At 41.4% G+C, this 27,842-nt stretch overlaps 1 protein-coding gene across 1 annotated transcript in view; it reads left to right on the top strand.

Moving 5' to 3' along the window:
- LOC115475608 (acyl-coenzyme A thioesterase 13-like) overlaps positions 1 to 12,395 on the top strand; it is a 76,519-nt gene extending 64,124 nt beyond the window's left edge. Inside the window, exon 4 of the mRNA XM_030211469.1 lies at positions 12,047 to 12,395. Coding sequence (XP_030067329.1) covers positions 12,047 to 12,203 — 157 coding nt within the window. The 3' untranslated portion in view covers positions 12,204 to 12,395. The remainder of the gene's footprint in view (positions 1 to 12,046) is intronic.
- Positions 12,396 to 27,842: the final 15,447 nt, after the last annotated feature.

The following is a 27,842-nucleotide window of genomic DNA, read 5'->3' as shown; positions in this document are numbered from 1 at the left end:
TTCAACTGGTAACACATTCCACAATTTTGGACCTAATATTCCAAAAGTAACCTGTAGTTTGAGACCACTTGGAAGAGCAAAGTTGCATTGAAGGTTCATAATATTTCAAGCGATCTCGAAATATAAAGGACCTCTAAATGTAAAGTGTTAAAAACTAAAAACTTACTAATTTAAAACAAACATGCTGTTCGATTGGCAACCAGTGAAACTCCACTAAGAGGGGAGTGACACGATCAGAAACTTTTGTTTGTTAATAGACGAGCAGCTGTATTTTAGCCTAACTGCAGTCTCTTCAGTTGATATTTTGGGAGATCACAATACAAGCCATTTTAGTAACTCTAGAAAGAACATAGGCATGAATAAAGACGGCCAGATTCTGAGTATGGTCACAGTCTACAAAGTAATCACAAGTTTACAGATGAAGAAAATACAAAAGAAAAATCTGTTATTTATTTATTTATTTAAGATTTTAACAAGAACAACTTGTTATTCGAAATACAGCCGCAAATGCTTCAAAAATAAGAGTAAATTAATGACATAAATCAACATTATCACAATTCACAACAACAAAATGAATTTTCTTTGCTTGGTAGCCCACATTTACATTTTGAGAGAGAGCAATAAGAGTTAGGGAAGATTCTACATATTAAAATAAAAAAAGAAGAAAATAATGGCGTGCTATTCCAAGCTTTATCTATTTACTTAAGTTGTTTCAAGTCCAGAAATGATTTCAGGTGGTCAGGTGAATAAAAAGTATATTTCACCTCACCCAACTTAACATTACACTTACAGGGGTATGCTAAGAAGAATGTACCACCGATTTCTATTGTCCTTGGATTTTAAAGCCAAGAAAGCTTTTCTCCTTTGTTGGGTCATTTTCGTCACATCAGGGAATATTTCTACCTTTATACCTCCAAAACATGTCTTCAAATTTTTGAAATAGAGTCTCATTATATTATTAAGGTCTTGCTCAAATATTAAAGATACAAGCAGAGTGGATCTTTCCATGTTTTCATCTAAAGTTTGTTCCAATATAGCTGAAATGTCTCCGAGACCTTTCCCATTTACTTGTAATTCTTGGTTTTCCCCCGCATCTTCCTTTGATATGTTTGTAATATAATATATTTTATTTACTGGCGGCATCAATTCCTGGGGTATTTTTAATACTTCATTTAAATATCTTCTAAATAAATCATTCGGGTTCATCCCAAATATTTTTGGAAAGTTCAGCAGGCGTAAATTTAATCTCCTATTAAAATTTTCAATCTGTTCCACTTTTCTTCTGAGATCCATATTATCTTTAACAATAGCCTGCTTAAATTCTTGCATAGAATCTACTTCCTTCTGAATATTTTGAATTTTTCCAGCTAATTCACCTTCTAGTTTATCCACTTTCAAATTTAATTCTTCAAACTTAATTTTAATAGTAGAAACTTCACCTGATGTCTGTTATAGAGTACTGTCCATTTCATTCACCTTCCTCCAAATCATTCCTAGGCTTATTTCCTCCTGCATTTTCTCTGAGACTCCTGTCTCAGTCCTCAGCATCTTTCGTGACGATTCCAACCCCTCACTGGTGAGCTTACCCAATACACTTCCTGCAGGGCAAAGTTCACCCACTGGGATCGAGGCTGACGCTGGGTTCGGAGGTCTCTGTGTCAAAGGTGGAGAAAGAGACACTTCATCTCCCAGCAGGGTTTCAACTTCCCTTGAAGTCCCCGCAGTGGGATCCCCGTCTCGTCTGGGAGACCGGCACCAAGAATCGCTCGAGACCCGTCTGGAGCGGAGAGGAAGTCGAGGTTGGTGGTGGGATCAATCTCGCCGACCCCTTACGTTTGGTGTGGGGCATTATGCTGGGGAGTTTGTTCCTCCGAAACGAGTTCTACGAGTGTCCCTCAGCGCGTCTTAACACGCCGCCATCTTGAATTGCCAAATCTGTTAGTTAAAATTAAATTATTTATCCCACCAAACTCCTAGAATATTTTTCCCACTTATTTTTCTACCCAAGAAACATGATCTATAGATAGCACAAAAGAATGTCCTCTGATGTCTAGAGAACCACATACAGCAGGTCTTTTAGTCTTAAGCCATTCTGAAAATTCAGATTTTCTTAAATTCTAGCTATAATTGCACATCATCTGCTAATAAATGGCAATCTAAGCCACAGTGCTCTATAATCAAAACCATGGGGCCTAAATAAAAATGCAAAAAAATAGGGGGGAAATACTGAACCCTGAGGTAGGCTTCAATAAAAGCATATACTTTCAGAGTTCTTCCCATTCCAAATAACATGTTGAGAGCTCAGAAAGAAACAAACCAGTCCAGTTCATAACTTTCCCCTGAAATCCCAGCTTAGTTAACCTTCTCATAAGAAATAGTGATTTACAGCAGTGGTTCCCAAACCTGATCCTGGATGCACCTCAGCCAGTCAGGTTTTTGGAATATCCACGATGAATATTTATGAGAGAGATTTGCATGCAGTGGAGGCAGTGCATGCAGATCTCTCTCATGAATATTCATTGTGAATATCACAAAAACCAGACTGTCTGGGGTGCCTCCAGGACCAGGTTTGGGAACCACTGATTTACAGTATCAAAGGCTGTTGTTAAATCAAGTAGGAGAAATAAGATACCATTTCCCTTGTCAAATTATATCTAATATAATTAATAAGAGAGGTCAAAACAGTCTCTGTTCCATGATTTCTCCAAAAGCTTGATGGCCTGCTATTGAGTGCTCCAGTCATCTCCACAGATTCCAGTAATTGTGCATAAACTTCTTGATAAACACTCTCTCAAAAGGCAATTGAAAGAATGAACAATAGGAAGTTAACATCATCCATCTAAACTACCCCCTTTAAAAAGGGGCTATACAATTGTGTGCTTTAATACTGTAGGCAGAATGCCCTTCAACAGCACACTATTAAGACAGATTAAAAGTGGCATTGTCCAACATTTTACCATTTTTAAAAAGCAGGTAAGAATTGGGTCAGATTGATACAATATGGTTTTAATTCTACCCAACATTTCTTCAACTTCCTCCATGGTCACTATCCTAAATTGTTCCAAATTAGGTGTTATATTTATTTATTGCATTATCAAAAGACAGATTAAAGTTGCCTCCAAAATTTAGAGATAAGTGAAAGGTGTCACCTCTCATATACATCTCAGTATCCAAATTCACCTCCCATCCCATATTCTTCCTAATTTGATCTTTTTTTTTTTTACTTAATTTCTTTATTTTTATATATAGTAAACCCAGGTCCACCTTTTAAATTTAAACCCAGGGCATTGGTAATTTTTTTTTCTGGATCTCAAAAAAATGTGCAGATCTATCCCCATCTATAGTCAACTGTTTAACAATAAATAACTTCTTGGCCTTCCCAAATTTCTTCCCTATAAACACCCAAATCTCCTTAAATCTCAGTAGAGATTCTTTGTTGTTCACTCTCTTCCACCTCTGTTCCAATTGCCTCTGTCTAATAGAGTAAGGCCCAGTTGAAAACAAGCCAGATGATTTTAACCAATCACAATTTGTATCGGGCATTTTTGGGGGGGGATGGGGAGGCTAATTCATCCACTACTTTCTCAAAATAGCAATTCACATATCTAATGCTTTAATATTTCTACCCTGAAAATCCTCCTCACTTAGGGCCCTGCTTACAAGCGTGCGCTAGTGTTTTTAGCTTGTGCTAAAAATTAGTGTGTGAGAAACAGAACGAAGCAGCCTTCGCGGGAAGAAGAGGACCTCCTCGGCTGGCGGGGATTGGGGTCTCCCGCCATCAAAGGTAGCCCACGGTGATGGCGGGGGAGGGTTGGCGGCGGGAGGGGGTCGAGAGGGTCATCGGCAGGGGTCGTCGTGGTGGTGGCGGCGGAAGTCGGCAATGGTTGGGGGGGTCAGTAATGGCGGCGGCAGCGGGGGGGGGGGGCTAAAATGTGCTCCCTCACCTCGGGGTCTGGACCCACCGAAGTCTGGCTTGATCAAAACATTGAAGCCAATTAGGTCAATCTCAGTTTCCCCTTCCCTGCACAGCCGTCATCGCTCTACACTCAAAACAAAGCAGGCAAACCTATGAACTGCTGCATCCATGTTGTCATTCTTTATTGTTGGTAGCATTTTCATTTAATCTCGCTTATATTTTCAAACATACTGGCTTGTGCAGCATACAGATGAACACAGATGGAATATAATAACTTTTTATAGGTAGAGTAGTAATTTGTTATAAATCATAATCAGTGTGTCATTTGGAGGGGCTGGTTATAGGGACACCCTAGCACTGTCATATTCGTGAAGAGTTTTTTTATCCTTGCTAGGGCTAGATGGGAATCTACACGGAATTCGGCTTTTTTCTATCTGTCTCCCTCTCTTTGGAATGGCCTTCCAAAAGAGATCAGACTTGAGAAATCTTACTTTCATTTTCGGAAACTTTTGAAAACCTTCTACTTTATCGAGTATGTAGATCAGAATTTAGAATAATGGAAGAAAGGTTATAAATGGGCATCTGTAATATATACTAAGTCAAAACTGTATTATCTGTCTGTGTAGATTATATTATGTATTTAATTTTGTATCTGCAGTGTTCTCCTGTGTATTAATCATGAGTTATATTGTTTTCATCTTATGTAGCTAGTTTGTTGGGTTTGCTGTGCTTTCCTGTAATGATTGGAGTTCTAATGTTTGTCCAATTTGTACTTATTGTACTGCTTTTTTTTTTTTTTTTATAAATTGTAAACCGTTCTGTCTTGCAGTAGCAATAAGATACGGTATATAAATTGATGTAAATAAATAAAAATAAAATAAAATCCTGGTAAGGGACCACTAAAACAGACATCATGTTATGAGAATCAGTTGCTCAACATTAGAGATAGTTTCTATCTATTTATTTACTTATTTATGATATTTATATCACACAATAGACATGAATTAGGTTGAAACCTGGGAGCATTAAAAAAAATTTTGCATTAAAATTTTTTTTCCTGTGCCTACATCAAAAGTAAAGATGATGTGGGAAGGACCGCGGTCGGCTGCCGAGGGAACGTCTGGGAATGGAGTGGACGCTGCACCGTTTACAGAAGAAAGAGTTTATGAACAGCTTGAGAATCTGAAGGTGGACAAAGCTATGGGGCGGGATGGGATACATCTCAGGATACTGAGGGAGCTCAGGAAGGTCCCGGAGGAACGTCTTAAAAATTTATTTAATAGATCTTTAGAGATTGGAGAAATTCCGCCGGATTGGAGACGAGTGGATGTGGTCCCTCTTCACAAAAGTGGAGACAGGGAAGAAGTGGGAAACTACAGACCGATAAGTCTCATGTCGGTGGTAGGAAAAATAATGGAGTCGCTGCTGAAAGAAAGGATAGTTAATTTTCTAGAAGCCGATGGGTAACCGGACCCATGGCAACATGGCTTTACCAAAGGAAAATCCTGCCAAACGAATCTTATTGACTTCTTTGACTGGGTGACCAAAGAACTGGATGAAGGACGTGCACTAGATGTAATGTACTTGGACGTCAGCAAAGCCTTTGATACGGTCCCCCACAGAGACTCGTGAATAAGCTGAAAGGGTTGAACTTAGGACTGAAAGTGGTGAACTGGATAAGAAACTGGTTGACTGACAGGTGACAGAGGGTGGTGGTAAATGGAATCCGCTCAAAAGAAAGGAAGATGAGCAGTGGAGTTCCTCAGGGGTCGGTGCTGGGGCCTATTCTGTTTAATATATTTGTGGGAGATATTGCTGAAGGGTTGGAAGGAAAAGTGTGCCTTTTTGCGGATGACACGAAAATAGCCAGTAGATTGGATACCCTGGAGGGAGTAGAAACGATGAGAAGGGATCTCCGAACCTTAGAAGAATGGTCGAGGGTCTGGCAGTTAAAATTTAATTATCATACAAAAGGGGAAAATTCCTTTAACTAGAGTACAATTATTAATACCCACAGTTCTCAAGTACTCACTTTACACCAATATTATGATGTTTCACATAAATCATTAATTTTGATATTTTACAGTGCCTTTCATACATACATACCACTAATCATCAATCTCTCACCAGTCACTCCAGAACTCCTTATTTCTAGCCTGTCTCTCCAACACATTTAATCACTACTGCATCACACCAGTTATGATTATACGAAAGGGTTTATACACAGCTGGATGGACAAACGTAATAGAGGGCGAAGAGGGCGGCCAGGAGGTAGGAGAGTTAATTTTAAACTCTCTTCTAGTGATTCGTCTGGGGAAGATGACAATAGGCGGGATAAGGGGCAACTGCATACTACCATAGCACAAAATAGTAGACAGGAAACTGACAGTATACTGCCGGCTTCTTTTTATGTCTCCCTGTGCAGGGCAAGAGACGATAGTCGAAACCAAAATAGATTCAAGTAAACTCTCTATCAAACTGAGGAAAACAAAGAAATGAGTAATGTCATCAATATTTCTACTATCAATTTATCACTGGAACAACAAAATGTGCTTAATAAAGGGTTATCATTTGTCCCTTCAACTAATTATGATGCGGTCGCGAGCCGGCAGGGGTTATACAAATTTTTCAAGGATCTCCGGTTGTGTAGGTTTTTTGGCATACCCCAGCCAGATGGTGGTAATGCACAGGCATTACCGCCCAGTATTGGCAAATCCAGATGGGTCCCTCCTGGCCCTATGGATCCCTCTATTGCAGCGCTCCAGAAACTGGTATTGCCGGAACTTGATAACATAGAAGGTACGACTATTACTAGGGGCAATAACTTACCTGCGGAACAACAGCAAATTATTCATCAGTTAGCCAATAATCAACAGCTGACAATTTTAAGGGCTGATAAGGGAGGATCCACTGTGGTAATGGACACACAGAAGTATATAGTTGAAGGGTTGAGACAATTGTCACAAGAGGAATTGTACACTAATGTTGAAGAAGATCCTACTGAGGGGTTAAAAGTATGTATAAGGGAGTATGTTGATAAAGCTTTTTAGATGGGACACTAACTAAAAAAGAACAAAGATATCTGTGTCATCCTAAACCCAAGATCCCTTACATTTATTTCGTCCCCAAAGTCCATAAGTCCATAGTGGACCCTCCCGGTTGCCCTATAGTGTGTACCCGGGAATCGGTTTTAGAGCCCCTCTCGAAATTCATTGATAGTTACCTTCGACCCCTCGTGAGTCGGGCTGAATCGTATGTTCGCGACTCTACAAATTTTATCCAGATTTTGGAACAAATTAAAATAGAGGGGGATGACAAAGATACTGATTTTTTGATGGTAGGACTAGACGTAGTAGCACTATATACCAACCTGCCCCAAAGTAAAGTTATTCAGGTGGCGTGTGAATATCTGGATCAAATGTTAACTTCAAAAACAAGAAACTCGATCCTACGACAATTATTAACCTAGGTCATATGCAACAACTATTTTGAGTTCCAACAAAAAATTTATGTTCAAAAATGTGGGGTAGGCATGGGGGCTATGGTAGCGCCCTCCCTGGCATGTCTCTACATGACAGATTTCGAAAACAGACATGTATATACCTCTCCCCAATTCACTCAGGTTGTGTTGTGGAAGAGGTATATAGATGATGTGATCCTTTTTTGGCGGGGATAAGAACAGGAATTACACACATTTATCACTACCCTTTAATGCAGTTGACCCTCATGTCAAGTTTGCATCTCGGATCGCTAGAGACAAGATCGAATTTTTGGACATTAAAATTAGGAAAACAGCTGCTGGTTCTATGGCCACCACCATATTCAGGAAGCCCACCGACAGGAACACCCTGTTACATTACACTAGTCATCATCATGTGGCATTAAGAAAGGGTGTTCCTGTCGGTCAGTTTTTAAGACTGTGTTGATTGTGCTCATCTTTGGATGAGTTTAAGATACAGGCTGAGTATATGATGGGTAGGTTTAGGGAGCGAGGGTACCCATTAAGAGTTCTTATGAAGGCAAATAAAAGGGCTTGTTACTCACTCAGGTCCTAGTTATTGACTCCCAGACAGACATTGATGGCCAGCCCTTTGGCATGTGTCCTTCTGTTTTCCTATCAGGCACCTAAGATTGGTCGGGTTATACACAAGTACTGGCACGTGTTGTCAGTGTATCCGGAATTTAAAGAGCACCCCAAGATGGCATATCGCCATAAGGCGAATTTGGGTGAATTGTTAAAGAGACCTTTCTCCCATACTTTTGATGGACATCATTCCCCATGTGGCAGATGCGTGTACTGTAGATATGCAGCAACGACAAATTCAGTAATGATCCCAGGGTCCAATAGGCGCTTCTATTTACAGTCCAACACTACATGTAATAGTGAACGGGTTGGATACTGCATCATGTGTCCATGTTTAAAATACTACATCGGGAAAACCAAACGGAAATTGAAAAATAGACTTGCAGAACATATTAGCAATTTGAAAAATCATAAGACTGAAGTGCTATTGGTTGCCCATTGGATCAGTCATAACCATAATGTAGATGATTTGCGATGCCTGGCATTAATACAGATTCTGCTGGCTGCACGGGGGGGTGATGTCAGTGAACGGCTATTGAACCTTGAACAAAGATATATATTTCAATGCAATATGGTGGCCCCTTGTGGATTGAACCTTGAATTTGAATGGGTTTAATTGGAACAATTTGGTAGTAGGGGGTGGAGTTCCAGCATTATTTAAATATCAGCTATAAGGAACACGTCATTACGCTCTGAGGTAATTTCCGGTAATCCAGGCTTGGACAACAGACCTGATGGTAAGCAGCCATTGTTATATTTCACTGTATAGAATAGGTGATTAATTTAAAAAACATAGTAACATAGTAGATGATGGCAGAAAAAGACCTGCACGGTCCATCCAGTCTGCCCAAGAAGATAAATTCATATGTGCTACTTTTTTATTTGTACTGTCCTCTTCAGGTCACAGACCATATAAGTCTGTCCAGCCCTATCCCCGCCTCCCAACCACCAACCCCGCCTCCCACCACCGGCTCTGGCACAGACCGTATAAGTTTGCCCAGCACTATCCCCACCGCCCAACCACCAACCCCAGCACAGACCATATAAGTCTGCCCAGCACTAGTCCTACCTCCCAACCAGTAGCCCCGGCACAGACCGTATAAGTCTGCCCAGCACTAGCCCCGCCTCCCAACCACCAGCTCTGCCACCCATTCTAGGCAAGCTCCTGAGGATCCCTTCCTTCTGCACAGGATTCCTTTATGTTTATCCCACGCATGTTTGAATTCCGTTACCGTTTTCATCTCCACCACCTCCCGCGGGAGGGCATTCCAAGCATCCACCACCCTCTCTCCGTGAAAAAATACTTCCTGACATTCTTCTTGAGTCTGCCTATGATGTTAATGTGCCGAGGGTAGTACATTGTGTTTATCTTATTTATAGAGAGGATGATTTGGTTCTCCTGATGAAGTCTCTGATGAAATGCGGTCACATATTGGGAACCATAATGACTCAATGAATAGTAGCTGAATGGATTTGTGCGGTACCTCCAGTAGCCTTTATTATGCCTAAAATCGTACGCACTGAGCACAGCTATACAACTGCATAAAAGAAGTTTAAAGCTCCCAATTTGGCATCCCCACGGACTGCTTACTTGATCCCGATATATATATGTGGGTCATTGATATAACAAGGACTTCTATGCTGTTGTGACTTGAAATAGAAAATAAGCGCTTTTGAGTTTTTTATGTGGGCAAGTGGGAAAGCCTCGATGTGAGCTGTATATGTATCATTCAGTGATGTAATAACTAGCTTGTGCTAGCAGAGTGATAACTGGTGCGATGCAGTAGTGATTAAATGTGTTGGAGAGACAGGCTAGAAATAAGGAGTTCTGGAGTGACTGGTGAGAGATTGATGATTAGTGGTATGTATGTATGAAAGGCACTGTAAAATATCAAAATTAATGATTTATGTGAAACATCATAATATTGGTGTAAAGTGAGTACTTGAGAACTGTGGGTAGTTAAAATTTAATGCCAAGAAATGTAGAGTGATGCACTTGGGGTGCAGAAACCCGAAAGAGAGATACCGAATAGAAGGGGTGAGATTAGTAAGCTCGACTCAGGAGAGAGACCTTGGGGTGTTGGTGTCTGAGGATCTAATGGTGAAGAAACAATGCGACAAGGCAACAGCCGTGGCCAGGAGGATGCTAGGCTGCATAATCAGCAGAAAAAAATGAGATGTTGATGCCCCTGTACAAGTTGTTGGTGAGGCCCCACCTGGAGTATTGTGTTCAGTTTTGGAGGCCATATCTTGCTAAAGATGTAAGAAGACTTGAAGCAGTCCAGAGGAAAATGACAAAAATGATACGGGGCTTGCACCAAAAGACATATGAGATCTGAATATGTATACCCTAGAGGAGAGAAGGAACAGGGGCGATATGATACAGACGTCTATGGTATTAATATAGAAACAAATGTTTTCCAGAGAAGGGAGAATGGTAAAACTAGAGGACAAGAATTGAGGTTGTGGTTGGTAGACTTAGCATCGATTTTCAGCGAGAATGGAAACCGAAGCCGGCCATCTCAAATCTGGCCAAATCCAAGGCATTTGGTCATGGGAGGGGCCAGGATATGTAGTCCCCCTCACATGCCAGGACACCAACTGGGCACCCTAGGGGGCACTTTTAACAAGTTAAAAAAAAGCATTAAAATAGTTCCCAGGTGCCTAGCTCCCTTACCTTGGGTGCTAAGCCCCCCCAAATCCCCCCCCAAAACCCACTCCCCACAACTCTACACCATTACCATAGCCCTTATGGGTGAAGGGGTGGTACCTAGACATGGACGTTTCTGACTTTCGGCGATTTTCGAAAACCAAAGACGTCCATGTCAAAAACATCCAAATGCAAGCCATTTGGGCATGGGAGGAGCCAGCATTTGTAGTGCCCTGGTCCCCCTAATATGCCAAGACACCATCTGGGTTCCCTAGGGAGCATTGCAGTGGACTTCATAAAATGCTCCCAGGAACATAGCTCCCTTACCTTGTGTGCTGAGCCCCCCAACCCCCCCCCCCCCCCCCAAAACCTACTACCCACAACTGTACACCACTACTATAGCCCTTACAGGTGAAGGGGGGCACCTATATATGGGTACAGTGGGTTTGTGGTGGGGTTTGGAGAGCTCGCTGTTTCCTCCACAAATGTAACAGGTACGGGGGTATGGGCCTGGGTCCACCTGTCTAAAGTGCACTGCAGTACCCACTAAAACTTCTCCAGGGACCTGCATACTGCTGTCATGGACCTGAGTATGACAGCTGAGGCTGGCATGACATATTTTGAAAGATGTTTTTTGAGGGTGGGAGGGGATTAGTGATCACTGGAGGAGTAATGGGAGGTCATCCCCGATTCTCTCCAATGGTTATCTGGTCATTTCAGGCACCTTTTTGTGCCTTATTCATAACAAAACCGGGTCCGGGTGAAAACGTCCAAGTGTTTGTCAGGGATGTCCTTGTTTTTTTCAATTATGGGTCAAAGACGTCCAAGTGTTAGGCACGCCCAAGTCCTGCCTTCGCTACGCCTCTGACACGCCCCCTTGAACTTTGGACGTCCTTGCGACGGACTTCCGCTAGAGACGTCCAAAATCGGGTTTTGATTATACCGATTTGGAGGTCCCTGAGAGGATATCCATCTTCCGTTTTATGTCAAAAGATGGACGTCCTTCTCTTTCGAAAATGAGCCCGATAGAGTCAACAGCTAAGAGCTTAAAAGATGAAACACGTTCATATTTCATCCTTGGTTTCAGAGCTTCTTTCGAAAGACTGCCCTCTCAACCCTTGTGGAGTTGGAGACACCAGAGAGGAAACTTGGTAGCTGCTAGAATGTGCCAGCATGTGAATCACAATAAAAGTTAAATTTGTCATTTTTCAAGAATGTGAATATTTTACCACTGCATCCTCAGGCAACGTTTTAACTTTGCTGGCTTTTTGAGTTGATATTGTCTGTTGATAACCACTATACAATGTATACCTTTTGAGCAATGATAGCTTTATGATAATTTTGATGTGCCTAAATATATATATATATATTTTCAACTTGTTTTTATGTTTTTAAGGTACATGGATACTGCTAAACTCGGGGATTCCATACTGATCACTGCTCAGGTTTTGAAACAAGGACAAAGTCTTGCATTTGTAACTGTTGATTTGATAAACAAAGACACAAAGAAAATTATTGCACAGGGTAGACACACAATGCACCTGGGAATTTAACAAATTGATAAGGAAGGCAGCTGAAACTTTAAGGTTTAAATTGTATTTTTGTGACACAGGAGTATTATCTTCAACAGACTAATGAGAAATTTGAAGCATGCCCCAAGAATTTGAAATATTAAAATGATTCTATATTTTGACATTCTCCTTGCATCAGGAATGTTTTAAAATATTAAAAATGTGTGAACTCAATAGATGTGACAGAGTCTTAATTTTGTTTCTTTCTGTTCTTCTCTACCACTTTTAATATTAGAACCAACCATCCGGAAGGGTAGCTGCAATAGTCTGGCATAGCAAAAATGGAAGAGGATGATGACACATTATAGATTAATCAATATATGAGCTTCTGAAGACAAGAAAAAGAATAAATCAGAACAAACATAACATTCAAATTGACAACATTCAAAAAGCCAGTAAGAGAACACTTCAACTTTCCAGGACATTCTGTCAGATGTAAAGTTTGCCGTACTCCCTTGGTGTTCACTCCTAGTCTTCGAGGCTCCTACTGAATAGGCATGAGAGAGATTTGCATGCTCTCTCTTCCAATTACATTAACCTGGGTTTCATATTCCAGCAATACCTCAATAGTTCTTGGCGGATCACATAATTAAAGAGACCAGACCATACCATCCAGCATTTATAATAAGAATTTAAACTTGGAATAAAATGGGCTTATCTGAGTTCTCTTTTATCAGGAGAACTGGACAGAGACCCTAAAGATGTGCCTTTTGGATGACATGCAGGGAATTGTAGAAGGTACTTGAGTGTCCAATATCTTCCTTCTCAAGGCATCTCAAATAGCTAAGCGTTGTATCTTATTGCAGAGGATTCATGATGCCCCTCCATCCTTGACCTTATGGAAAAAGCAAATGTATATTTTGTTAACTATGGAGCAACTTTCCTTGGACACTCAAGGTTGGAAAACTAAGAAATGGTATCTAAAGCTATGGACTGCTTATTTGAACACTCTAGAACCACATATTTGCTCTTCTATTTTGAACACTCTGCACCTGTGACTCCTTTCCTGAATGATAGGTTAAGTGCTTTATCATGTGTCTTAATGGGAGAAGGTTGTGGGTGGGTAGGGGGAGGAGGAGAAAAACATTTGAAACCTGTTCACTGTCCAAATCATACTGCTATATGTTTCGCTTGATCTATTTTTTGAACGGATAATGACAATAAAGATATTTAACAGAAAAAAAGGGGGTGGAGAGGGCCCAATGTCAAGAGATCAGTCACCACACTCAAGGGTAAGATGCTCCAGAAAAGCCTTTATTGGGACCCAACACGGTCCGTGTTTTGGCTGAATCAACCTTCTTCAGGGGTCAATCAATGGATGTTCTATAATATATTGATTGATGGAGCATTTACCGATCAATTAATAAAAGTCACATGAAGCCCATGCTTCCCATTCTGGGGATATATGTTTAATTTTTCTTCCAAAGTCACACTTCTTGCTCACAAAGCCAGCTCATCCAGAACAAAAGCTGGCTTTGTGAGCAAGAAGTAAATGCTCCATCAATTAATATATTATAGAACATCCATTGATTGACCCCTGAAGAAGGCTGATACAGCCGAAACACGGACCATGTTGGGTCCCAATAAAGGCTTTTCTGGAGCATCTTACCCTTGAGTGTGGTGACTGACCTCTTGACATTGGGCCCTCTCCACCCCCTTTTTTCTGTTGTGTTCGATTGCTGTGGAAAGTGTGAACCCCACTCTGTTTTTCTGAATAAAGATATTTAAACGCAAACTAGGAATAAAATATCAATATCAATCAAGATTACCACAGACATATTTCCTAAATAAAAATGTTTTTTTACTCCTTTCCTAGACATGGATAGTGTCTACAAGATCTAAATGAGTATGGTAGAGAATTCCATACAGTCACAGCTCAGTATGTGTCACGCTGGTCAGGAATAGTGAGCCCTTGGGCCACTGCCAAGGAGCAGCAGCAGCAGGCGAATCACCCAAACAGGAGGCAAGGCAGAACAGACTGGTACCACCAGAACTGGAACAGCCAGACTGAAGCTGCTGGACTGGAACAGAAGCAATAAGCAGTAAGCAGGAGAATAGTCCACAAGCCAAGCAGAGTCTTACTGGCAGGCAGCAAAGCAGAAGGGAAACCAGGAACCAAACAGTCTATAGGCTGGCGGCAATCAGTAGTAAACCAGGAATCAAGCAGGGACTTGGGCAGGCAGCAAACAGGAGAATAAGCCAGGAAACCAGCAGGGTCAAAGGCAGGCAGCAATCAGTAGAATAATCCAGGAAAACAAGCAGGGTCAAGCTGACAAAGAAAGCTTTCAGGGCAGGAACCGCAAGAGACCAACAGGGACAGGAACACAACTTAAGACCTCTGTTGCCAAGGCAAAGAAGAAAGTTTCCAGGTGGTTAATAAAGGCAACATACAAGAGAGGTTACCAGGTAAGGGTGCTGCTTAATTCCAAAAATCCCAAGACAGTCTGGAAGGCTGGAAAATCCGGACCGGACTAGCATGACTTCTGGAACATGGGAAACAGCAAACAGACAGTCCATCACAGCCACCAGGTCTAACCACCAGGTAGCGAGATGCATGAGAGCATGAAATATGGGCACAATCGTGACAGTACCTCCCCCTCAAGGCTCCCCCGGTCTCCACGGGTGATTCGGGTCTCCATGGGTAAGAATGATGAAACCTACGGAGGAGTTTCAAAACATGACCAGGGGTAGCTGGGCTGGAACTTGAACAGGAATCAGGACTGGAACCCAGAGTGAACTCAGCATCTTGACTGGACTCGGAACTTGACCTGGACTCAGCATCTTGGCTGGAGCTAGAACTTGACCTAGACTCAGTGTCTGGGCTGGAGCTAGAACTTGGACTGGACTCAGTGTCTGGGCTAGAACTCGGCTTGGACTCAGCATCTTGGCCGGAACTGGAACTCGGCTTGGATTCAGCATCTGGGCCAGAACCGTTACTGGGCTTAGACTTAGCCTCTTGGCTGGAACTGGGACTCGGAGTGGACTCCGTATCTGGGCTGGAACTGGAACTCAGTCTGTTGATTAGCCACCGGAAGAATATTACAAAATAATCCGGCATTATCACATGTGGATCTATTAAGCATAAAACCACATTGATCAGGATGACTAATATCTGATAACAGTTTGGATAACCTGAGTGCCAGCAATTTAGCATAAATCTTGCTATCTAGATTAATTAATGAGATTAGCCTATAGTTAAAAACTAAGGTTAAGTCTCTATCTGGTTTAGGCAGAACAATAATTTTAGCTTCTGTAAATGTACCATTCACATAGTGATTCTCTGAAATGCCAGAAAAATATTCTAACAACAGAGGAGATAATTCTTTACCAAAAATTTATAGTATTCTGCTGTAAAACCATCTGGACCAGGAGATTTGTTTAATGTCAAATATTTTATGGCTTGCTCAATCTCTTTTATTGTGAATGATGAATCCAAGAGATGTGTTTGTTGTTGTGATAATTTAGGGAATGGTAGATCTTTTAAGAAATCTTTAATAGTCTGATCTGAAGCAGATAGCTCTGAGGTATATTACTTGTTATAAAAGTTTTCAAATAGCTTCAATATTTTGGAATCGTTTGTGACTATAGAATTACTACCTGGGTCTCTAAGAGATACCACCTTTGTTTTGCTCTTTTTTCCTTTCAACAAATTAGCTAGCATACGACCCATTTTATTATTTTCAGAGTAATACTTAGCTCCAAAGATAACCATTTGATGATAAGAGACTTTAGATAATATAGAATTATAGTCTGAAAAATATTTACACAGAGTTTTAAAAATACCAAATTTTGAGTTAGAAGCATATTCAAGTTCTAAGGATCTAATTTTTGTTTCTAGATTGGATAGTTCCACTTTCTGCTTTTTATACCACATTGCAGTGAAATTTATGATGATACCTCTTATGTACGCCTTTAAAGTATCGCACCAATTGCACAAAGAGGTATCTTCTATTTTATTTAAAGAGCAAAACTCTTCAATACCTTTGATAATAGTCTCTTTAAAACCATCTTCGTTAATTAATCTTGCATTAAATCTCCAAACTATAGGAGACTTTTCAGCACCTATACTTGATAGTGACAAGCGTATAGGCGCATGGTCTGAAATAATCATTGGTAAGATACTTGCAGCAGTAATATCCGAAATTAGTTCACTAGATACTAAAAACATATCAACCCTTGAAAAGGATTTATGAGGAATAGAGTCAAAAGTATAATCTTTAGTTGTTGGATTTAGTATTCTCCAAATATCATGTAAGTTTAAGTCTTCCATAATTTTCAGGAGAACTGATCTACATTTAGATGAAGGTGCTAAGCAAGTAGATTTTCTATCTAACATAGGATTCAGAGTTACATTAAAGTCTCCACCAATTAAAATAGGAATATGAAAATAGTTTATTAAAGTATCAGCAATTTTTTAAAAGAATTGTGGGTCATCATTTGTTGGAGCATAAATACAACCAAAGAAAAATTGTAATGATCCAAGTGATGTAACAACATAAGACCATCTACCCTCTGAATCAGAATTGGAAGAAATAATAGAGAAAGATAAAGAAGATTTTAAGAAGATAGCAGTACCATTCTTTTTTCCCCATTGCTGGAGAACATGAACTGAGGATATATTTTTGATTTGTGAGTAACCGTACTGTATTAGAATCTAAATGAGTTTCTTGAATAAAAAGAACCTCTGGTGACAGTTTTAAAATATAAGTCCAAAACTTGTTTCTCTTAAACGGGTTGTTTAGACCCTTTATATTGATTGAGAGAAAATTAAGTTGACTGGTCATTTAAAGCAATAAAAGTCGTGGTCAATGAAACAATAGTGTGTGAAAAACACCTAGCCTTGTAGAGGTAAAAATAGAATATAAAGCTCAGCATTTTGAAAAATAACAGTATCTGTAAACAAAAATAATAATAATTGAATAAACAGCTTCTAAAACAGCAAAAAGTAACTTTTTATGTGCCATCACAAGCCTAACTCGCAGCCATAGAGAGAACTATAGCTTCCCATAAGTAAAACGGGATATAGTAATAACTTAATCTAATTGAAATGAATAAAAGAAAACTCTAACATCAGAAAGGGAATGGGACTTGATATACCGCCTTTCTGTGGTTTTTGTAACTACATTCAAAGTGGTTTACATAGTATATACAGTTACTTATTTGTACCTGGGGCAATGGAGGGTTAAGTGACTTGCCCAGAGTCACAAGGAGCTGCAGTGGGAATCAAACCCAGTTCCCCAGGATCAGAGTCCGCTGCATTAACCACTAGGCTACTTAGTGAGACCTGAATAATATTTGAACAAGTCAAGAGGCAGACAAAAACTTCTTAGCAGAGACATCCATAGGTGAAAAACCCTGCTGATCCAGGTAAACCATCAGTGCATCAGGATCTTCGCCGTTGTTAATCATAATTTTCATTGTTGCAGGGAAGAACAGCCCATATCCAGCTCCTATGCTTTTCAAGTGAATACGCATTGCTAGAAACCTTTTTCTTCTGTCTATAGTATTTTTATGAAGATCTGCCACAACAAGAATGGAGTGACCCTCAAATTTCAATGGAGATTTTGCTTTTGCCAGTTGTAGAATCTGATAAGCTTGCTGATATCGTAATAATCTTGCCACTATCGGATGTGGCCTCTTTGCCCCTTGTATAAGAAACAACGGTGCTCTGTGGACTCTTTCGAACTCCAGTGGCTGTGAGAAAGATGTACCTAAGACTTTTGGAATCCATGACAACAAAAATTGAAATAAATCCTGTCCTTCACATTTCTCTGGTAAACCCAGAATTTTAATATTTTTTCTCCGAGATCTATTATTTAAATCTTCTAGCTCTCTGTCTAGCCGCTGTAGTTTCTGAGTCAGTTTTGGAATCTCTGACAGTTGATCAGCCTGAGCATTTAAACGGTTTTCGGACTGCTCAAGAATGTAAGGATTGCTGCTGCTTAATACTAAGAATTTCTTCTTTAAGGTCAGACAATGTCTCTGCGTTACCCTTGATTAAATCTTTAACCTGAAGCAGTTCAGCCAGCAAGGTTTGAAGAGAAACTTCTTCGCGGCTGTCATTTTTATTTTTACTTGGTGACAGCAGCTCCTGCTTCGACCTCTTTAGCCCTTTAAATGAATATTGAATCATAACCTCATTTTTATGTGTTCTTGATGAAGCCATAATGCGCTGCTTACCACCAATATACGTGATCCAATGTTATGATAAGGAAAAGTAATATAACGGGAAACCGAGCTCAATCTCTAAGCGGCCATCTCGTTTCGTGCTTGTGTGCGCGCCTCAATTTTCTTTTGTAATAACAGTTTATCTTTTATCATTGTAACTGATAAATCATGCAAATTTATAATATCTTCGTTAACCTCAAAAATTTCAGCAGTAAATTCTGCATTGGTGCCCTCTAAGGATTTAGACAAACTATCAACTGTACTCACTGGACAGAAACGTCTGCCACAGATTTGGCCAACGTAATATCCAGTTGTTGGAGAGCTTCCCATATGCTCTCCAAAGTTATTGCCTCTGGCTTCCATGTTAGAGCCTCATGCTCAGTTGGAACTCCCACAGAAGTCAAACCTTCGTCAGGACTTGCCTTCTCAGATCCTCGAGCCAAAGGTCTACCCTCAGCGCCTTCTGATTCAGGAGACCTCTGCTGAGATGCAAGTCCCTTGGGGAAAGGTGGTAGGTTTAGAACTGGGGGGGGGGGGGGAAGAGTGACATCCAACCCCAAGTCTCCAGGGTCTCCTCCTCCTAGAGCAACAGCAGGGCAACTCTTGGTATTTAGGACAGGACAATCCTCTCAATGGATTGCTGTTGTGGCGAGGAGGTTCTAGCCATCAAGGAACCAGCCTTTACTGTCCCCTTTCGCTTCGTATGTGACATTGGAAATGAAGAAAAACAAAACAAAGAGCAACCAGAGAGAGAGCTCAGACGAGATCAACAGCTTGCCATCATCTTGACATGCCCACCAATCTGTCGACTCTTGTCTAGAATTCTGATTCCTGTCTAAAAATTTTGATGCCTGGACTGGAATTTTAACTCTTGTGTAGAATACTGGCCCCTGCACAGACGTTTTGACACCTTAATTTATTTTTTGACCCCCACAAGGGTATATTGACCCTCAGTCTGTAGTTTTGACTCCTACCTAAACATTTTGACCCCTGGCCTGGAATTTTGACCCTTTTCTAGGATTTTGACTCCTGCACAGAAGTTTTGACTCCTTAATTTAGTTTTAACCCCCAGCAGGAAGTACTGACCCTCAGTCCACAGTTTTGACTCCTACTTAAATGTTTTGACCCCTGACCTGGAATTTTGACTATTTTCTAGGATTTTGACCCCTGCACAGAAGTTTTGACTCCTTCATTTAGTTTTGAGCCGATCAGAGAATATTGAACTTAAGTTTTGGCCCCTAGCCTGGAATTTTGACTCTTGTCTAGAATTTTTACCCCTGAACAGATGTTTTGACTCCTTAACTTAGTGTTGACCCCCACCATACAGTATAAACCCTCAGTCTAGAGTTTTGACTCCTACCTAAAAATTTGACCCCTGGCCTGGAATTTTGGCTCTTGTCTAGAATTTTGAGCCCTGTACAGAAGTTTTGACTCCTTATTTTAGGGTTGTTGTTTTTTTTGTTACATTTGTACCCCGCGCTTTCCCACTCATGGCAGGCATAGTGCGGCAGGCAATGGAGGGTTAAGTGACTTGCCCAGAGTCACAAGGAGCTGCCTGTGCTGGGAATTGAACTCAGTTCCTCAGTTCCCCAGGACCAAAGTCCACCACCCTAACCAGTAGGCCACTCCACTTCTCCATTAGGGAATATTGACCTTCAGTGTTTTGTTTGGACTCCTACCTAAAGGTTTTGACCCCGTGCCTGGAATTTTGATTATTTTCTAGAATTTTGGCCCTTGCACAGAAGTTTTGACTCCATAGTTTAGTATTGATCTCCACCAGGGAATATTGACAGTCAGTTTGCAGCTTTGACTCTTACCTAAATGTTTCGATGAATGGCTTGGAATTTTGACTCTTTTCTAGGATTTTAACCCATGTACACAAGTTGTGATTCCTTAATTTAGTTCTGACCCCCACCAGGAAATATTGACCCTCAGTGTGGAGCTTTGACTCCTAAATAAACATTTTGAAACCTGGCCTTGAATTTTTCCTCTTGTCTAGAATTCTGACCCCTGTAGAAAAGGTTTGAATACTTAACTTAATTTTGACCCACACCAGGGAATATTGACCCTCAGTGTGTAGTTTTGACTCCCGTCTAATAATTTTGATGCCTGGACTGGAATTTTGACTCTTGTGTAGAATTTTGATCCTTGCACAGTAGTTTTGACTCCTTAATTTAGTTCTTACCACTAGTGTGTAATATGTATATACTAGACTTTAAGCCCGTAAAGACGGGCTATTATAGGAAGGGGGGGTTGAAAGGCCCGCCCCCACCGCCGAGTTCGCCGCTGCCCCTCACCTTCCGAGTTTGCGCCCCCCCCACCGAGCCGTCACCACCCACCTTCCACCCGGCCGGGCCCTCGCTCCGCTATTGAAACAGCGAGGGTCCGGGAACGCAGCACTGAGCTCTGCTGAGCTGCCGACGTCGGCCTTCGTTCTTCTTCTCTGCCTGTCCCGCCCTCGTGTGACGTAACGTCGTCGAGGGCGGGACAGAGGCAGAGAAGAAGAAGGAAGGGCGATGTCGGCAGCTCAGCAGAGCTCAGTGCTGCGTTCCTGGACCCTCGCTGTTTCAATAGTGGAGCGAGGGCCTGACCGGGTAGAAGGTGGGTGGTGGCAGCGACTCGGGTGGGGGGAGCGTTAGACGGCGGTGTCTCTCCCTCAGCAATGCGCAGTACAGACCCTCTGTGTTCCGCCCCCCATCATCACGTATTGACGTGGGGGCGGGGCAGAGAAGGTCTCTACTGCGCATTTGCGAGTGAGTACGGTCACTTGCTGTTTATATGGTTGATATCATGGGGCGTGTCAAGATGGTGCCGTGAGCGGTTGTGTTTGAAGCGGTCTCCTGCCTTCCCTGCTAATTAAATATATATTTCTGTTAGAATGCCGCATACAAAACGCAAAGGGACGATCCGGGGAGTTCCCCTACCTTCCGGGACATCCACTCCGGCGAGGACAGGCTTGGAGCGCTTCTTCCCCGCGGTTTCCCGCGTTAGCGGAGCGGAGTCCTTAGCGGGGGGAGCCGGTGAAGCGGTTCTCCCGCTGGACATAGAAACATCTCTTTCCCCGCTATGCTCTATAACCCCTCCTTGCCCGGCAACTCTCGCTAGTCGAACGGGGTTTCCTCTAGGACCCGGAAAGGGTGACACTGAGGAGCCCAGAGGGGAGCTCGACCTGACGGGGAGATCAGAAGTTGCAGGAGAGACGGAGGTGAATCTAAGTCGGATTTGGCTGAAGTTATTAGAAATTGAAAGAACCCTGAAACAATCTTCTGATGAGGTAAAGACATTAAATTTATCGGTACAGGAAGTGAAGAACTCTATGGAAGTGGTTAACCAAGATTTTTCAAAGAAAATTGAGGCCTTACAGACAGACTCTAAGCAAACAGAAGAATTCAAAGTAGCTGTGATAAAAGATAGTATTGAGATCAGAAGAAAAATGGAACAAATGGAAAACTATAACAGGAGGTTAAACCTTCGACTATTAAATTTTCCTAGAATGATGGGAGTCTCTCCAAATGATATGTTTTGTAGATTTTTGAAAGAAAATTTGAATTTTCCCCATAGGCGGTCAGTGGCCCAACTGTTTGGGGAGGCTAAAGGGGGTGGGGTTATGGGTGGGGCCAGGGGCGGGGCTTACATCCATAATTGTCTGACAACATAGAAAAAAAATAAGTAAAAAATAAGTCACAATTAATACCTTTTATTAAATTTAGATATTAAATATGTATCATATGTCAAAATAAAGTGGTTGCTCAAAGCATGTACTAACCACAATTCCTCAACTGCAAAACACTATGCACAAATTTGTGCAAAAACACACTCATAAACCTTACTGTACCATAACACTGGGCAGACCTTAATAAACCAATATACCACCCATACGGAAAATGCAGACCGTCAATAATATGAAACAAGGGATCATAATATAATTCTCATGTAGAGCCACAAAAAACCCTTTTAGGGTGGAAAGTGTTCACAATGAGCTCCTTTTATGTAGATCCTTCAAGAGGTAGTGTGTCATGATTTAGGCTCTAAAACCCTTTCTGATGATTTGGTGCCACTTCAGTAAGGCCAATACACAATCTCTCCACTGCAAAACACTATACACAAACTTGTGCAAAAACACACTCATAACTTTACCAAACCATAACAGCACTAATTCCAAGGACAGGACAAGCTACAACCTTATGCATGGAAAGGCAGAACTGTAATTACACCGGGCTCTAAAACACCAATACACTACCTCGTGAAACAAAAAAACACCAAAAAGGGCTGAAAATACTACACGCTAGCAGAATACTGCACCTTGATCACACATGAAAAACACATGACACAACAGATATGAAGGCAAAATACTGAACTGGAAAGTTACCTCAAGAAGTCAGACTCAGCATGCAGCAATACTAGAAAAATTGAAACTTACATGCAAAACAGCACAGATGCACATTTCCAAAAGCTGACATATTCCAGTTAATAAATTCTGAATAAAATACTTTTTTCTACCTTTGTTGTCTGGTCATTTAGTTTTCCTATTCGCTTTGGTCCCAGTGTCTTCTTTCTATTTGATATTTTTTCTCTCACCATGTCCACCATCCTCCTGTGTCCTTATGCGTCCTGTCTACCATCTGTAGCCCTGTCCCTATCCTTCAGTATCCCGATCCAGCTCTTAAATTCAACAGTTTCTCCTCCATCCATATCCAGCATTTCTCCTCACTCCCCTCCATCCATGTGCATAAACTTCCCTCCCCTCCATCCATGCCCAGCACCTTCCTTCTTTCTCTCCTACCCTTCCATCCAGTGTCATCCCTCTTTCTCTCTCCATCCTTCCACCCATTACCCTCTCCCAATCCTTCCGTCCATTGTCTCCCTCTATCTCCCCTTCCTTCTAGACAGTTCTCTCTCTTGACCCTTTTCCATTCAGCATGTCCTCTCTCACCCCATCCTTCCAGTGTCTTTCCTCTTTCCCTCCCTACCAGCGTCTTCCCTCATTCTGCCCCCTCCTTCCAGCATTTTTCCTCTTTCTCCCTCCTTTCATCCAGCCAGCATTTCTCAGTCTGACAGCTAGGGTCTCCCCCAGTTTCTCCCCAGCAGCTTCTCTCTCTTTCTCCTGCCCATGTCCCCTCTTTCCTCTCCCCATCTTTTTCTGGCTCTCCCCTGCTTTTTTCCATGTCCCTGGCTCTCCTCTGCTCTTTTCCATGGCCCCTCTTTCTCTCCCCATCTCTTTCTGGCTCTCCCCTGCTCTTTTCCATGGCCCCTCTTTCTCTCCCCATCTCTTTCTGGCTCTCTCCTGCTTTATTGCATGTCCCTGGCTCTCCCCTGCTCTTTTTCATGGCCCCTCTTTCTCTCCCCATCTCTTTCTGGCTCTCCCCTGCTCTTTTCCATGGCCCCTCTTTCTCTCCCCATCTCTTTCTGGCTCTCCCCTGCTTTTTTTCATGGCCCCTCTTTCTCTCCCCATCTCTTTCTGGCTCTCCCCTGCTCTTTTTCATGGCCCCTCTTTCTCTCCCCATCTCTTTCTGGCTCTCTCCTGCTTTATTGCATGTCCCTGGCTCTCCTCTGCTCTTTTTCATGGCCCCTCTTTCTCTCCCCATCTCTTTCTGGCTCTCCCCTGCTCTTTTCCATGGCCCCTCTTTCTCTCCCCATCTCTTTCTGGCTCTCCCCTGCTTTTTTCCATGTCCCTGGCTCTCCCCTGCTCTTTTCCACGGCCCCTCTTTCTCTTCCTATCGCTCTCTGGCTCTCTATTGCTCTTGTCCATGTCCCCTGGCTCTCCCCTGCTCTTCCTCTCTCTCCTCCTACCATTTCCCGCCAGTGACCACGTTCTCTTCTCTCCCTCCAGCCCGGGCCTCTTAACAGCTGCGCTGACAGAAGAAAAAGAAGCGCGGGGCCGCAGCAGCCTTCAGACATGCGCTGTCGGCTCTGCCGGTCCTCTAACCCCGGAACGGGAAATTGACGTCACGGGGCAGAGACCGGCAGAACCGACAGCGCATGTCTGAAGGCTGCTGCGGCCCCGCGCTTCTTTTTTTTCTTATGTTATGCTGGCTGTGGGTGGAGAGTAGCGACGGCAGGTCTCGTTCGGCTGCCGCTGCGCTACTAAATAGAAGATTTCGTCGAGTTTTGTCTTGGGCTGCATTTAGAGGTAGGCGTGGCCGCAGGGAAGTTCACAGCTGGGCTGGGGAGGCTTAGCCTCCCCAAGCCTCTTATACGGGGCGCCTATGATTTTCCCCAAGAAATATTTCCTCCTTTGAATAAAATTTATTATATTTCAAAAACAATGAATAAAGTAGAAGGAGAAGACTCAGTGGATTTACAAAATGTCACAGCCATTTTAGAACAATCAATTACAAATGTGAATGAAAGAGGAACGTTGATAGTCTCCTTTGTTTTCCAACAGGACTTAAATGCAGTAATGAGACTTTATTTTAAATCAACCAACCGCATGTTTGTAGGCCAGAAGATCTGGCTTTATCCTGATGTAACCAAAATAACTCAGGAAAAAAGGAAAAGGTTTCTGTCAATGAGGTCAAAATTCTAGAGGTGGGAGGTTCCTTCCTTCTTGTGTACCCTTGTAAATGTGTTATCAGGATAAATCAAACAAAATATATATATTATATGCCTGATCAGCTTCAGAACTTCTTAGATACTAAACAAGCTTAGAGATAAGAATTATGGGAATAACGATGTCATTAATTTTCTTGTTTAAATATGTGAAATTGTGTAAATACACTTCACTAATTCCTACCCCCCCAACCCTTCATATTGTGGTCTAAGGAAGCCAATGTTATATAAATAATTGAACAAAGTTTTACTTTTTTCCTAAGTTTGTAAAGTTATTACAATTGTGGCTGTATTACACTTTGCAGTTGTATTTATCTGTATAAGTATATATAAAACAATAAAAATTATAAACTATATATGTTTGATATCATATATTACATGTTATATATTACATAAGTAATATATCATATATTAGCTATGTAATATATATACTATAGTACATATGTAATATGCATCATATCATACTACTACTATTTAGCATTTCTATAGCGCTACAAGGCGTACGCAGTGCTGCACAAACATAGAAGAAAGACAGTCCCTGCTCAAAGAGCTTACAATCTAATAGACAAAATGTGTAATATATGATATATATTACCTATGTAATACGGAAATATATCACATATGTAATATCACATATTACATGTGTAGAATATGATTTATATTACACATGTAATGTGATATTTTAGATATGTAATATGTCATATATATCACATATGTAATATTTATCACCTATGACATATGTAATATATGATGTGTATTACATATGCAATATATGATATATTATGCATAATATATCACACTAGTAAAAAAGCCCCGTTTCTGATGCAAATGAAACGGGGGCTAGCAATGATTTCTTCTGTGTGCATGTGGGAGTGTGTGTGTCCCTGTCCTCTGCCCTCTCTCCCCTCCCCCCCTCTGAGTCCATCAGTAAAAAAGCACTGTTTCTGATGCAAATGAAACGGGGGCTAGCAAGGTTTTCTTCTGTGTGCATGTGGGAGTGTGTGTGTCCTTGCCCTCTGGCCTCTCTCCCCTCCCCCCTCTGAGTCCTTCACTGTTACAGAGCCAGCGATTTGATTTCGTGCTCTGCTGTTTTCCTTCACTGACTGTTTGTGTTACAGAGAGGGCGGGGCAGACACTCATGGGGAAACCGGATATCTCTCCCCCTTCACACTTCCGGCTGGAGGCTTCATAGAACGTTGGTGTTGCCTTTTATATAGAGAGATATTATGTATGCAATATATGTCACATATTACATATGTGATTTTGACCCCTGCACAGAAGTTTTGATTCCATAATTTAGTTCTGACCCTAAACAGAGAATATTGACCTTCAGTCTGGAGTTTTGAGTCCTACCTAAATGTTTTGACCACATGAATGGAATTTTGACTGTTTATTTAGAATTTTGACCTCTGCACAGATGTTTTGACTCCTTAATTTAGTTTTGACCCTCAGCGTGGAGATTTGACTTGTACCTAAAAGTTTTGACCCCTGGCTTAGAATTTTGACTCTTTTTAAGGATTTTGACCCCTGCACAGAAGTTTTGATTCCTTAATTTAGTTCTGTCCACCAGCAGGTAATATTGACCCTCAATCTGCAGTTTTGACTAATAGCTAAATGTTTTGACCCCATTCCTGGAATTGTGACTCTTGTCTAGAATTCTGACCCCTGTAGAGAAGATTAGATTCCTTAATTTAGTTTTGACTCCCACCGGGAAATATTGACCCTCTGAGGCTTTGAGTCCTACCTAAAAGTTTTGACCCCTGACCGGAAATTTGACTCTTTTCTAGAATTTTGACCACTGCACAGAAGTTTTGACTCCCTAATCCAGTGCGTAATATATATGTATTACATATGTACTGTATATCATATTAAATATGTTATATATCGTATTTTGCTCTGCAGTTTTGTTCTTTATAATAATCTTGAATAAAATATAATAATTAGAAATACAGAATTTAAAAATAAAAAATTAGGGAATAAATAATGAAATAAAAAGTAAAAAAAAAAACCAGTAAATTACATAAATAGAAAATCTAAAAAAAAGTTAATTAAATAAATAATTAGAAATACGTAACGTAAAATTAAAATAAATTAAAGAAATCAGTGAATAAATAAATAAAATATAAAAAAAACTAAAGGGTGATGATGTTGAGGCACTGAAAGAAATCTTGGTGAACTTGGAAGACGTACTGAGTCACACTGACAAGTTTAAACACAGAAACAGAGAATAATGACGGCAGATATAGGCCAAATGGTCCATCCAGTCTGCCCATCCTTTGTAACCCCTAACTCTTCCTTTTCCTAAGCAATCCCACGTGCTTATCCCATGCCTTTTAAAATTCTGACACAGTCCTCGACTCCACAACCTCCACCGGGAGGCCATTCCACAGTTCCACCACCCTTTCCGTGAAATAATACTTTCTTAGATTACTCCAAAGCCTATTCCCTCTTAACTTCATTGTATGCCCCCTCATTCCACAGTTTTCTTTCAGTTGAAAAAAGCTCACTTCCTGTACATTAATGCCCTTGAGATATTTAGATGTCTCTATCATATCTCCTCTCTCCCAGCGTGTATACATGTTAAGGTTCATAAGCCTGTCCCTATACTTTTTGTGTTCAAGAACGCTTACTAATTTTGTAGCCACCCTCTGGACTGACTCCATCTTGTTTATATCTTTTCGTAGGTGCGTTCTCCAGAACTGCACACAGTACTCTAAATGGGGTCTCACCAGAGACATACAAGGGCACTATCACCTCCTTTTTCCTGCTGGTCATTCCTCTTTTTATGCACCCAAGCATCCTTCTGGCTTTGACCGTCGCTTTTTCTACTTGTTTGGAAGCTTTAAGGTCATCAGACACAATCACCCCCCAAGTCCTGCTCTTCCTTCGTACACTGAAGCACTT

This window comes from Microcaecilia unicolor, chromosome 1 (assembly GCF_901765095.1).
Source record: "Microcaecilia unicolor chromosome 1, aMicUni1.1, whole genome shotgun sequence".
Lineage (NCBI taxonomy): Eukaryota > Metazoa > Chordata > Amphibia > Gymnophiona > Siphonopidae > Microcaecilia > Microcaecilia unicolor.
Note: the sequence above shows the minus strand (reverse complement) of the source record. Positions and strands in the feature narration are given on the sequence as shown.